The sequence below is a fragment of the Miniopterus natalensis genome, chromosome 13, assembly GCF_054644295.1.
Source record: "Miniopterus natalensis isolate mMinNat1 chromosome 13, mMinNat1.hap1, whole genome shotgun sequence".
NCBI classification, from domain to species: domain Eukaryota; kingdom Metazoa; phylum Chordata; class Mammalia; order Chiroptera; family Miniopteridae; genus Miniopterus; species Miniopterus natalensis.
Genome location: NC_142093.1, coordinates 30,423,507 through 30,437,597, shown reverse-complemented (window position 1 = coordinate 30,437,597; position 14,091 = coordinate 30,423,507). Strand labels below are relative to the sequence as shown.

General features: G+C 40.3%; 1 protein-coding gene across 2 annotated transcripts in view; it reads right to left on the bottom strand.

The window, feature by feature from the left end:
* Nucleotides 1-8,863, bottom strand: part of VRK2 (VRK serine/threonine kinase 2) — a 69,050-nt gene extending 60,187 nt beyond the window's left edge. The window contains exon 1 of one of the 2 annotated variants that reach the window (XM_016201840.2): nucleotides 7,817-8,863. In XM_016201840.2, coding sequence (XP_016057326.1) covers nucleotides 7,817-7,952 — 136 coding nt within the window. In that variant the 5' untranslated portion in view covers nucleotides 7,953-8,863. The remainder of the gene's footprint in view (nucleotides 1-7,816) is intronic. The other variant, XM_087823579.1, reaches the window with a different exon arrangement.
* Between the last annotated feature and the right edge of the window lie 5,228 nt (nucleotides 8,864-14,091).

Genomic DNA, 14,091 nt, shown 5'->3' with positions numbered 1-14,091 from the left:
CATCATTCCCAAAAGTTAAATAGAATGACACTTTAAAAGTAATTCCAGCTGATTAAATTTAGGGTTCTGAAAAAAAATTTTTTTTAATTCATGAATATACTCTGAATCTTTCATTTGATTTTAAAATGTATAAATGTTCATTTAACTTTGAGCCCTTGCCTCTCAGTGTTCTATTCTGAGCTAGTCAAACAAGTGGTAGCAGGCATGCTGGGCTCAATAATACTGCCTCTCATATTTAAATACTCTTTTTCACTTGGATTGCAAATTAAAGACAGTCTCCTGAACACTGACACATTTTCAATGATTGATTTTGCAAAACGTGTTGATTTTTTTCTACACTGTTTTGCCTCCGTGTGTGTCAACTTTGGCCTTCTTTCCTTGCTCCTTTGCAGCACTGCTGTCTCTTTGAAGCAATTGTCTGCCCGGTATGAAAAATGTGCATTAAACCTCATGACTAATTACACAGATAAAAATTCCTGCTCTCCACTATGAAATACCTATGCCCAGCAACCATAACAAAAGCTTCTGACTATGTACAAAACTCTTCATCAAACCTGTCATTCACTTAAAAGAAATTCCAATAATTTATTTCCCATTAAAGTTGTGTTTACACTCTGTGAAAAGTGGATTTCTTATGCATGTTACATGCCTACAAGTCAATCCATTTAATAATAAACGCCATCCCTTTCCTCCACACAAGTTGATACTTGCTATTAGGTCTACTTCAAATAAGTGCTACTCAGCAGAACTGTTTTAATCTAGACACAAAACTGTTTTAGTCTTAATACAATATCCATTTTTTAACTCTCCCTGCACTATATGCATGAGCAAAGGAGACTTTTCCCAATAAATCCTATAATCTATGAAGTAAGTGCGTGGCTTCTTGTATTTAAAAACTATGCTTGAAAAGAAAATAAACAGATACTTCTCTCTCCCTCCTCACCTCAATTCTTTAAATAATGTCTTTAAATCTAAAAGTACAGTGTCTCATCCTCACACCACATGTTATAGCACAAAATTTCATCTCAGAATGTTGCTGGGGAAATTATTCTTCCATAACAAACAAGTTCTAGAGTTAATTTAACCCATTCACTTTAGAAAACTATTGCATGCAAGGCCTTGTTTAAGCACCCTGAAAATGCCTACAAGTAGTTTATCGTCTAATGTTGGTTGCAGGGTGGGGAGTATACAAATAACAATCATATGAAGCAGGATGAGCATGTGAGAAAGCACACTGAAGAACAAAGAGAAAGAAAACCTGTGGGTACTACTCCCCTGCTTGCCTCTTTAGCATGCTGGAGTTTCCATAAGGCCCACCAGCCATGTGTTTTCACAACTGATCCTAGCAGCAGATCCCCTCACTCCCAGTCTACCAAACCTAGGGACTCTGCTCTGTGTGGCTGCTGCTCGCCTTTTCATTAGACCAACTCTCCTCTGCCTCTGACTGTTCATCTCATGCAGTTACCAAGTGCAGTAAATGCATCACATGCCATCACACTACCATTTTGGGAAACCCTGCAATGACTACCAGTGTACCAACTGGCTAGTCCAACACTGGCTATGAAATTTTAGTTGCTTGAAAATGATGTTTCAGCATGGAAAGACAGAAGGGGGGGGCAAAAGAGGGGGGGGAAGTAGCCACAGGACTCTCCAGAAATGGCCACAATACCTAAGCAGAGCGAGTTGGATTAAGGTCTGCACATGAGCCAAAGCTGAGAATTTCATTGCCTTTGTTGGCTCGTGTCACTTCTTTAATTAATGTCACTTTCTCTGGTTTAATATCAGAGCAAGTGACAAGAGTGCTTCTGGATGAATTGTGTTTTCTGAGGCCTGTATGGCACACTCTCCCGCAGTCTGACAGAGGGACGTGCCAGTTTCACTTGGCAGTTACAATGCACCAGCTTTAGTTTTAGTAGTTTAATTTGTGGCAGTTATATGTTTTGAATACGTTGAAGTATTCACAACGGTCTCGTGGAATCTGTTCCATAGATAAAGTTTACACAGTGGAAAAGAGAAAGCAAAGGCTATATGGCGATTAGGAAAAGCCTCTCTTGGCCACAGCTGGTCTTACAGGCATTCCTGTAAATTTAAGAGCATTTAGGGGATATGATTAAAGTGATCACAAGGAATGATGCCCTCTTTTTTTGGTCTAGTTCTGTAGTTGGTGTGAGACGATCATAAGGAATATGATATTTAGAACTAGATTTTATGCAAAATCCATTATTCAAGAAGTGAAGTTTATATACATGATAGACATGCAATGAAATAAATGTTAGAATGGGAAGCTTTGTTACTTATGCATTAAGTTGGTTCTAACATTTTGGTAGACTAAGTTTTTATTGATATAAAATTCAGAAGAATTTCTGCACTGAGGAGAAAGAACTAAACTTTTCCTTTGGTTTGGTAAAGATCTTTCTGTTTCAGGCTGAAGTATTCTGAAGCATTTTTATTTGTGGAGATTTCCCTTCATCTCCTTTATACACTTTTGTGAAGTCTCATCAGTTCATGGGGAGAGCTGCCACCACGGAGTTCTTCCAAACTTTGTCTGCCCTTTCTAAATTTAGGGTCCTTTGCTGCAGCAGGTTGAAGATCTGGCTTTGATTGCACCTGGCTCTGCTGGAGAAGAGAAATATTCATCTCAGCTGAATGCATGCTGCTTAAGTGCTGGAGGCACTTGCAGGAGAGTAACTCTTTGGAAACTTCATTACAATACTTTCTCTTCCCTACGTGTAGTAGTAATTCTCATGCACCAAAGATAGAATTTTGCCTGACACAGACACAGGAGCTCCTGTTTGACTTTCAAAATTAATCAACCTCTGAGCTAGAATAGAAATGGCATGTCCTTTAACCTTAAGCACAAAAAGCTCTCAACAGACTGCAGTTTTTATATCCCTGGATGGAAGTTTGGGCCCCTGATACTTAAACTTGGTGCACATACTGGGTTTCTGGCAGGCTTTTGCCCATACCCATCTGCTAGCCTGGCACTATGCCCACTCAGAAGGTGTGATGCCAGTTTCAATAGGGCATAGGTGCCAATCAAAGATGGGTTTGGAGGGGCAGCATGCAGAACGCAGCAAAAGTCAGCTCTCCTGCCAGAAGATCCTCCTGTTATCATATAATGCCAATGAAGGGCCACATGCTTCATTGCTTGGGATCACATTGCATCTGAAGATGTTTCTGGCCTTCAATGGATGTCATTCTACGGAATCTTTTTTCTCACTGGAAATGTTAGAAAAAAAGAGTCTACCTGACTAAGTGAAGGCCATCCTTTTAAAAAAAATAATGGGTATCTTCAACAACTGTCTTGGAATAACGGCTGAATTTTCTTTCTTTTCTCTTAAAATACTCTTACACTTAGACTACTGCAAAGTGTACTCAGTCTATGGAATGGAGCTATAGGGGACAAACATTCTGAAGAAGCACTAATTACGGAACCAAGGACATAAGCAGTATAAAACCCATAAACATTCTTGTATCACTGTTAAATGTGAATGGTGGACAAATTGTCATCATCCAAGTAGCTCATTTCTAATGAGTTCTCCCATTTAGAGTGTTGGAATTTTACTTTTCATTTATTTTATAAACACAGATACTCTTATGTCTTAGAAGAAGGACCATACCTCCTACTATTTATTCTTCTTCTGTATCTAAAGAAAAACCCTGAAAACACTTCAGAAGCAAAAGTCTATCCATATTTCATAAGGAAGCCAGAAGCTCTCAAAGACTGAGAATTCTTTTATTGTGTGGCAAGAGAGGTGAGCTCATTTCATGAAGAAGACACATCCTTATAGCAATAGGTTTCAAATTTTAAAACCTTGACCACTGTAAACAGTTACAAGATAGTAACAGGTGCAGTGGAAGAGACATTATATATAAATCACTGAAGAACAGAAGAGTTTGTAGATCTTCCCTAAAGCAAGGGAGTTTAACAGCAAAAATGTTGAAAATGAAAACCATAATATAAATATGTTAAAAAGGTTGGGCACTTAAAAAAATGAAAAATACAAGCAAAGGCTAAGCCTTAGAAGAACTCTCCTTTTTTACACAAAGAAGGCAAACTTTTGTAAATACTTAGGTTTCTTAACTGATAGGTAAATAAACAGTGCTCTCTCTTTAAAAACTCAAGCTTAATAGCCTGTGGACAACACATGGAAAATTAAAATACAACTTCCAGGGACTTTTATTTCTTATGTATAGGACGATCCAGTTATTAAATTCACAAAATCCAAGTGATCCCTTCCTCGTTTGAGTTTATTTCACCTGTTATCTCGCTACACCATCACCCGTGAACTAATTTATCACATATAATTTCTAGTACAAGTATCCTCGTTTCATGTTATTTCCTTCATCTTTTCACCCCCACTATATCATTTGCAAAATGTCTTAGTAACAGTTGTGGTGGCACCATAATGTTGCACTGTGTCACATGAGCCTAACTGCTTATCTCAAAGCCTTCTCTGTAAAACTCTGCCAGAATAACATTTAATACAGCACTGTGTAATGAAGCAATATGTGCTCCAATAAGTGCACTTTGTTGATAGCTTATCACTAGGGCTCTTCTGGACATTATTCTGCATATCTTAAAAATCAATCCATTAAAGCTGACTAAAAAATAAGTAAAAACCACATTGGCATAAACTTTTCTATTTCTTCATAAGTAGAAGTCTGTTTTCTTAATAATCAAATAAGTGAGTTAAATTTTGATAATTTCTAAAAATCCTAGTATTCCTACCCACTTTCCTCATACACATACCCCCTCAAAAAACATTTCCTCTATGTTTCTAAAGATCAAAATTGAGCTAATCGGAGAGCATGACCCAAAAAATGTAATGATGGTCACTTAGATGAATTCTAAATACTTATCCACAGATAAAGGGCTCAGTCATAAGGCTCCACTAGAGTTCATTTTAGTTATGGTAATATATTCTCACTACCAATAAAGCAGACACAGATTCTCTCAGATGACATCATATTTAACTTGCTTCCGCTTTTCTTGTGACTCCAAGATTACAGGCTGGAATTAACGGTGACACCTATAATTATGGAAGAGATTACAGCAAACTGGCTTGTATGGGTTAAATATCCCAACCTCAGTCTCAATCTCTCAGGCAAATCACTCTTGAACATCTACTCTGTGCTTGATAATCTAAAGCTGCGAAATAATCATCGCTATGCCCAACTTCAAAAAACTAAAACTTCCACAGAGAAATCGATTCTATTTTTACCCATATAAGTCTTCAAAGGAATTTTGGCTGAAGTTTATTACCTATGATTCTGTTTTTCTCGATTTCTGACTAACTTCTGAGACCCATTAGCTTTCACATCTGGAGCAGGTAAGATAGCTTAAATGAGAACTTTCCACTGTGTCATCGTGGCTACTATCGTAAACTTTAAGGGTGAGAAGAGTTATCAGTCAGTAAGTAAAATGTCACAGTCTTCCACTGACATTCTCTATGTTCTTAGTTATACCACATTAGTAGCTAAATCCATCACAACCCTTGGCAGGATAAATGTAAAACCCCTTCAATAGATGTCTCTGTCACTACCCTCAGCCATCCCGTGGCACCACACACTGAACCAAGAGTTCAATTATCACTGAAAATGGGAAATTCTAATTAAATGCACAAATTAATTTGTTTATTAATTTAAGTGCTTTTAAAGCATTTAAGTGCTTCCCAAGTCCTAAATTATTTAAAACATTATCTCAATCCTCACAATTAATATTATCCCAATGACACAAAACAGAAACAGACTCGTGACTAGGTTCAAGTCACGCTTAGTAAGGTCAGAATTCAACCCAGATTTGCCAAACACCAAGACCCACGCTCTCACTTATGCAATTCTATGACGGTACAATTCACACTCAGTTCTCTCTCTCCCTGTAGAGTTTTAGAAACTTTTCCACTTATTTTATACTAAAATGACCACAATATTTCCCATCCCCTAAACCAGTTTCCTTTTTTCTCTCTCTCTTTTCATATACAAAAAAGAACCTTGGCTTTGTTCTTGTATTCAAACTTTTCCCTCTTATAACTTTGACTATTACTGCTCCAGGCACATTTTTCTTCAAGCCAAGATTACACAACAAACTTCTCCGCCCTTTGCTGATCACTGAAAGGTCTTAGCTATTGGTCTCAAAGCTACAGGACAGTTGTACATGTACAATGAGTTAGACATAGATGGATGCCAGCTTCTCCTCAGCCTCAGGCAACAAATGCTGATGAAGTGTCTGCCGACACAGTGTATCTGGAAAGAACAGTGGCAGAAATGAATGCAGCTGGACACAAGGTATTAAGGAAAAGTTGAATTTACCAGCTTCTTCATTTATATACAGAAGTGATGAGAACCAAGGTAAAATGCAAAAGCATGATATAATTTCCTAAGGATTTGCTTAGATAGCTTTGAAAAGAATCAATACAAACTAGTTTAATGAAGTTATTGCTGATGGCATCTCACTAAAAAGCTGATTCTATGATTCATGAGTGCCACTTGTGATGGAACAATGACAACATTTGCAAAGAACACAGAGCTTTATTATAGATTTGGAAGTATGGAGCCTTTTCCTCAAATAGCTACACTTTTTTTAATGGTCTTTCCCCACTGGTATTCACTTGCTAATATTGCCAGGATTCAGGTTCTAAAATTCAGATGGTGGGAGGTATTGCATACATATAGAACCTTGAAAATTGCTGTACAACAAATACTGTTTGGTAATGAGAAAAAAATAAGTAAAAAATATGTGGCATGTTTCTTAGACTGAAAGAAGCAAAAATATTTCTGTATTTGAAAAGACACAAATACGTTACATGCCTGAGCAAATTCTTTTTCACCACACAAGTAGTATGTGCACATATATATGTACAGATATAGCTATGTGTATAGACATACAGTAACTTTAAACATCTACTTAAATTTAAATACATATCCTCATATATAATATTTACATTTTAAAAAGAGAATAAGATCATTGCAATCAATGTTTTTCTGTAGTTCTTTGAAATTACTCAAATAATTCAAACAGAAAACTAAAAGTATGTCTGATCAGCTGTGGGGTCCAAGAAAATCATAAGGAAGAAAAAATACATTTATAGTATTTATTGAAAAAATTTCCAGTATAAGCGGACCCATGCAATTCAAACACGTGTTGTCCAAGGTTTAACTGTATTATGAGCTGAAGGGACTTGAAAACCAGCACATGCAGGGAGAGGCTTTCTCTGCTCTCCCATTATTTGCCTAAACATAGATCTTCCCAATTAAACCTCAATTGTTATCAATCTCCTCCAGGGGAATTTCATCAGCCAGGAGAAACTATCACTGGAGAAGAGATTAGAAATTGACACCACTCTCAAACTTTGTCACAAACTGTCATATCCCCCACCTACTCTTCTAAGGGCTCATTCATCTTTCCTAAAAGTCATCTACTCTCCCTTAAGTGGCCTACATCCCTTCTCCTGTTCCCTATTAAGATGGTATATAGATTCTCAAATCTCACTACTTTTTGGGACATTCACTTTTTTTTCTATAACATCCCCATGTACATAACATTAAAAATTAATAAATTTGTGTACCTTTTCTTCTGTTAACCTACCTGTCAATTCATTTCATAAACCCAACTACAGAACTTAGGAGGGCAGAGGGATAGTCTTTCCTCCCCCACAGTTTGAAATGTTTAATGAGGAGCCCAAGATTCTATTAAGCATTAACTATCTTCATATCACTTAATAAAACACATTTATTCAATTTTATTTCAAAGTTTCAATTTCAAAATATTAGTCACATACATAAGAATATATGGTAATTTATAGTTATACTTTACCTAAATATATCAATCCAAATCCTCCAGAACCAATCATCTTGCCCAGCACCCATTGCTTTCCTTCCATATCATCCAGAACCTTGCCTTCTGGAAGCGGAACAGGAAGTTTGTATTTCTCATTTCTTCTTGGTGGCATCACTTCTGCTGACAGAAGGGTCAGTGGTTAAAAATAAAAACATCAGCGAAAAAAAAATTCCAGTTAAAATACATTTCTCAAAATGTCTTCTATGGGGCACTTTCCCAGGTTTCTAGAAATTAGGATTCTGGAGTCAATTGGGTTTGTTCAAAGTGAAGATTCACATACATTATAACACTGAAATGTAAGAGGTGCTGGTATTTAAAAAACAAGCCTGTTGAACTTAACATCTCCAAAATTCCTTTGGGGTCTATAATATCTAGTCACACCTTAAGAATTGAGTTAACAATTTCCGATGACAAAGAGAAAAAAATGTTTCACGTGCTCCTTTCATTGAGAATGCTAAGCGTCAAAGATGAGGTCCCGGGTCACTAGGAAAAAATACAGCTAGGGACTGGGAAAACCACCAAGATGGCAACGTTCCTCATCACCAAACACAGCAAGTGACAGCGTATTTGTTGAAGAGGCCTCACGGTTTATAATTTAGCAGAAGGCTGGGCCCCCGGAGTTCCAGGCCCGCACACTCTTCCTGCTTCCTCCGTTTCTCCACCCCGTCCCTCCCCGCCCCCCAAGGAGAACGCCCGCCTGAGAGACTAGCGCGGTGCTGCGACGGCAAGAGCGCAGGCGCCACAGTAGTCACACAACTTTAATCAGTTAATTATCACTGTACGCAGGTTAGTGAACTTCACAAGAGATCTTGAGCTGGAAGAGAGAATTTCTTGGGGAGGAGGGGAGGGAGGGGCAGAACATATGCCTGGAACGAATTTAAATGCGAAGATAACGTCAATCCTATATTTCCGAAGAACTTTATGTGTTGAGTGCTTTTGAATGAAAGCTCACGTCAAGTTCTCATTGGATCACCTTCCCATCTTCCGAATGAGAAAGTTTCAGTTCCTTTTCATAGGTTTTCTGCCCTTCACTGACTTCAGCCCAGTGCCCCGCTGTCATTTCCTCAGCAGCAAGGTCCCTGGTGGAGCCCAGGAGCGCGGGTGAGAGCTTTATGACAGTCACCTGTCCTCCTGCGGGGGCCACGGGGGACGCTGGGCAGGCGGAGGGCGAATAAGCCTCAAGTGAAAAAAAGTTTCGTGAGGGCGCCCCCTTGACCGGCACTTCATATACAGTGTATCTGCCGGCTTCAAACCTAAACCCGCCAAAGAACCACCTCCAGCCGCGCAACAATTCTAAAGAAGCCCACAGAGGATACAGACAGTTGGGGGCATCAGAACTTGAGACCCGAAGCGTCACTGACTCTGAAACGCACATCCCGGTCCCCCGGGTCCCTCCTGCTCCCGGCTTCCTCCAGGGCTGTGAAGAAAGGCGCGCAGCAGGAGCTTCCGGGACGGACGGGCACCTAGCGGCCTGAACGCTCGCGAGGACTGGGCGCGGGGCCCGCGGCGGGGGGAGCGCGCGGCCCAGCACCCCCCCCCCCCCCACGCACTGCGCGGCCCCCGGCCCCCGGCCCCCGCGCCTGCAGCCCAACGGCCCGTCTCGAGCTCTCTCGGGACGGGAGAGAGGGAACCGTACCCGCTTCCCCGCCGGCGCCGCGGGCGAGCGCGAGTTGGAGGGGGCGCCGGGTTGGCGCTCGAGTTGGGGAAGAGTGAGGCACCAACCGCGGAAGCAGGGACCCCGCCCGGGCCGGCGTCTCCCTCCGGAGGCTGCTCCTCCCGGGCCTGGGGCGCAGCGCACAGATGCGGGCCGCGGAAGTGGCGAGTCCCGCCAGAGCGGCCAGCCCCGGACCCGCCGCTGGAGGGGGTGACGAGGCCTGGGCGTCCACGCGGCGCGCGCCGGCTCCCGCGGGCCGGTCTGGGCCGGGCGGGGCCGAGGGCCTCCAATCCCGCGGGGAGGCGGGCCCAGGACGGGGCCAAACCGACCTGTCGCCACCCGGCCCGCGGCGCAGCGCGCGGGCACCGCCTCCCCAGGGCGGAGGCGCCGGCCGTGGGCCTGCGGGGTCCCGGGCAGGCGGAGGCCGGGGCCGGGCCTGCCTTCCCGCGGCCTGTGCGCGCTGCGGGCCGCCCAGGCAAAGGGCGCCGGGGAGCCAAACGCGGCGTGAGAGCTGCGTTCGCGCCCTGCGCCCTCGCCCGCCGCAGTCTGGAAGGTCGGTGTGAAACAGCCGGGCGTGCATTTGTGACCGTGGAACTTTGTATTAGTTACAGGTGCACAGCATAGCGGTTAGACAGTCACATACAGTACTTTACAAAGTTTTCCCCCAGGTGTCTCCAGGACCTACCTGGCAATATAGTTATTACAATATTATTGACTATATTCCCTATGCTGTACTTTACATTCCTGGGACTATTCTGTAACTACCAATTTGTACTTGTTAATCCCTTCACCTTTTTCACCCAGCCCTCAACCCCCCTACTGGCAACTGTCAGCCCCTTCTCTGTATCTATGAGTGTGTTTCTTTTTTGTTTATTTTGTTCTTTAGATTCCACCTATAAGTAAAATCATACGGCGTTTGTCTTTCTCTGTCTGATTTATTTCACTTAGCGTAATACCCTGTAGGTCCATCCATGCTCTCACAAATGGTAAGATTTCATTCTTTTTATGGCCAAGTAATATTCCATTGTATATACTTACCACTTTTTTTTGTCCACTTGTCTATTGATGGGCACTTGGGTTGCTTCCATATCTTGGCTATTTATAAATAACACCCTATTTACAAGTTGGATAATCTTGATTAAATGTAATTACTTCACAAACTGCAATTTTGCTGTAGGTGAAATGGAAATAATCATAGTTATTTGGGTTTTAAGGTTTGTTAAAGAAAAACACTTTTCTGACACTTGTTAAAATGGTAAGGAAGATTTTATTCAAAACTGTTGCAAAAGGAGAAAGAGCTATCCCCAGTTCCAAATAAAACAACAAAAAGTGGGAATTTATAGCCAAGGAGCAAGGTGGGAGTCAGTGGATAGAATATTACTAAGACGAAACAGCAGGAATGAGGGGAGGATTCTGTGGCAGGCCAGGGAGATCAGACATCTGGGAGGTTGTAGGGGATGAAGATCTCCACTGGATTTGAGAGCTAATCAGTTATGGAGGATGGGGGATTCTGGCTAAACTGACCTAGCAGGATGATTGCTAAAATTGGACAATTGTAGAGAGAACATGGAAGTCTAAAAATCAAGGCCTAGTTGAAGAAGAGTTCAGGGAAGCCTAATTAGAGTTTGGTCAAGGAGAGGATCTTTGTCAGGTTCCAGTTATAAGATTATTACGATAATTGAGACAATTAAGTAGTTTCTAACAGATAATGACTCAGAGCTTATAATATTTTGGGGTAGACAAAACATGCTCAGAAAGCAATTATTAAGCAATAAATCAAGTTCCTATGTAGGAAGTCAGTCAGTGCTTGGGATGCAAATACTGAAAGGAAAATCAAAGTCTTTGAATGACTTTGAAGGAATAGGTTTTAGGGCTTCCTACATCCCTCAGACTGTCACCAAGTGAAAGATTACATAAGGAGACATTTCTTAAGAAGCACTTCGTGCTGTGGCTATGAAAACATTAAAACATTTTTAAAAGAAACTCCACAGTCTTTATGTAGAGTAATTGTGCCCTTTGAGGTAGTCATTCACAAATCCAACAACGTCCATTCTTGTTTCCATAAGATCTGTATGTAACAGATACTATTGGCTGCCTATCCAAACGTTCCAGATTTGTTTAGGTTTCTGTCCATTTCTCCAAGTTACTTTCTTTGGGAAGATTTAGCTCCAGCACCAGCCATGATAGATTACTCTTGAGGGGACATACTCCTCTCTTTCACACCTAAATACCCAGTATTTTAGTGTCACAGTCCTTTCAGGTTGCTAAACAGAATACCATAGACTACATGGTATATAAACAACAAAAATGTATTTCTCACATTTCTGATGGCTGGGAAGTTTATGACCAAATCAACTCCCAAAGGTCTCATCTCCAGATACCATCACAGTGGGGGTTAGGTTTCAACATATGCATTTTACTAACGAGGAATATTGTTAGTAAGTCCTGTTAGCTCAACCTTCAAAACATATCCAGAATCCATCACTCCTCACCACCCTGGTCCAAACCATCATTTCTTTCCTGGATAATTGCAGTACCCTCCTAAAGGCTATTCTATTCCCTACCCATCAACCCCTCAGTCTTTTCACAACAGCCACATGATCTTTTTAAAAGCTTAAATTAGATCATTTCTCTGCTCGAAACATTTCAGTGTCATTCTAGCTCAATCAGCATTAGCCAGTCCTTATTATGTCCTCAGTGGTTTTCAACCTTGGCACTATTGACATTTGGGCCAGGTAATTCTTTGTTGAGAAAGAGAAGATGGTCCAAGGTAGACTCTTCCGTTCATCGTAGGTTATTTAGAGGCACCCCGGGCCTGCCCAGGACTCCCTTCCCTGCAAGTTATAACCACCAAAATGTCCCTAGACTACCAAAATTTGTAACCTCAGCCCTTAACTCATATACCTCATAAAAATTGTCTTGAAATTGATATAGATGTAAATCTAAATATAAGAGCTAAAATTTTTAAATTTTTGGAAGAAAACCTAGGAGATAGTCTTTATAATTCTGGTTTTGGTAAATCTTTGTGATCTTTGAATTTGTAAAATTAGGATATACCAAAAAAAAAAAAAAAAAAAAGAAAAGCTGAAAGCCTAAAAGAAGAAACTGATAAATTAACTTCATCAAAACTAAAAACTTACTGCTCTTCAAAAAGCACTGTTAAGATAAGTTTTGGTAAGTGTTTGGAGTAACTGGAATTCTCTTACATTGCTGGTGAAGATCCAAAATGGTACAGCCACTGAAAAACTGTCAGTTTTGTATAATCATATAAATAACATATGACCCAGTGGTCCTGTTCCTAAGTATTTACCCAAGAGAAATGTAAAACTATATATAGTGATTACATGATTATACATCTGTCAAAACTCATTTAATTGTACACTTAAAATTTATGAGTTGTATTATATGTAAATTATACCTCAATAAACTGACTTAAAAGAATGGCTAAAGAGAAAGATGGAAGAACCTGAGTCCTTGAGACCATTATTGAAGTATTCCTTCAGTTAACCTTGAAGCCAGGATACTTTTCATATTTATCCATGGGGTGTTAAGTGTACTATTGTTTAAGTCACTTAGCATTGATTTTTACATTTCTTGCATCCAGAACCTTCAAGGGCCAATGAAATTAAAATGTTAATAAATTTTTACTGAATGAAAATGGGACCAGAAGCACAGGTAAAGCTGTACAGAGAATCTGTGGGGTTTCTAAGTGTAGGGATTTAATGCCGAATTTTATGATTCAGAGCATATTGCTGTGTGTATGTTTCAAGATGAAAACTGACAGAATATAGAAATACAAATTTTGGAACTAGAGAAAGAACATCTTCTGAATGAACATGATGAGAAACAAGAAAGAAAAGAGAATCTAGACATGAAAGCGCTAAAGTCTGAGTCAGCAGAAGACAAAAAGTAGGGAAAACAAGGTTTTCAAACAGCGAAATTTTGATAAAAATACGGAGTGTGAATGATTCACCACAAACACACACAAAAGGACTTTCTTGGCAGTGTGCCAACTAGTAGGTATGGCATGGGTTCTGCTTTTCAAAGAACCAGGTGCTATAAAAAGCTTACACTGGTTCAAAGGAAAAAGAAAAACATAGCCATTTAGTGAGCACACTTTACAAGGCCAAGATCCTTTAAAACAAAGTGTTAAAGATGTTGTTGCATAGACAAAACATTTAGAAAAATCCAATCTTTGTTATCTAATGTAAGAAAGGAAATCACTTCACTGGAAACGTTTTGCCTGCCCAGGAAGAGCTAGTTTTTATTTTATAACAACCAGGGGGCCATTTGCACTCGTAAGTGCACAATCCCTGGAGAGCGATTACCAACATAGAAATTTTGAAAGTAAAAGTATTCAGGGAAATAGAATCGCAAACCTATCACATATACAACAAGACCAAATATCTATGTCCTTTGCATTCTTTACATATAAGACCATTAGAAAGCATGAACGTATTTGTCCAAAAGACATAATGCTTGATTGTCTATATAAATGAAAGACAAGGGTACCAAAAAAATCATTTAAAATGTCATCTTTGAGTATCTCAACAGGCCCCATAAACTCTCTTCCAGAGATGTTAATTAGTTGAGTCCT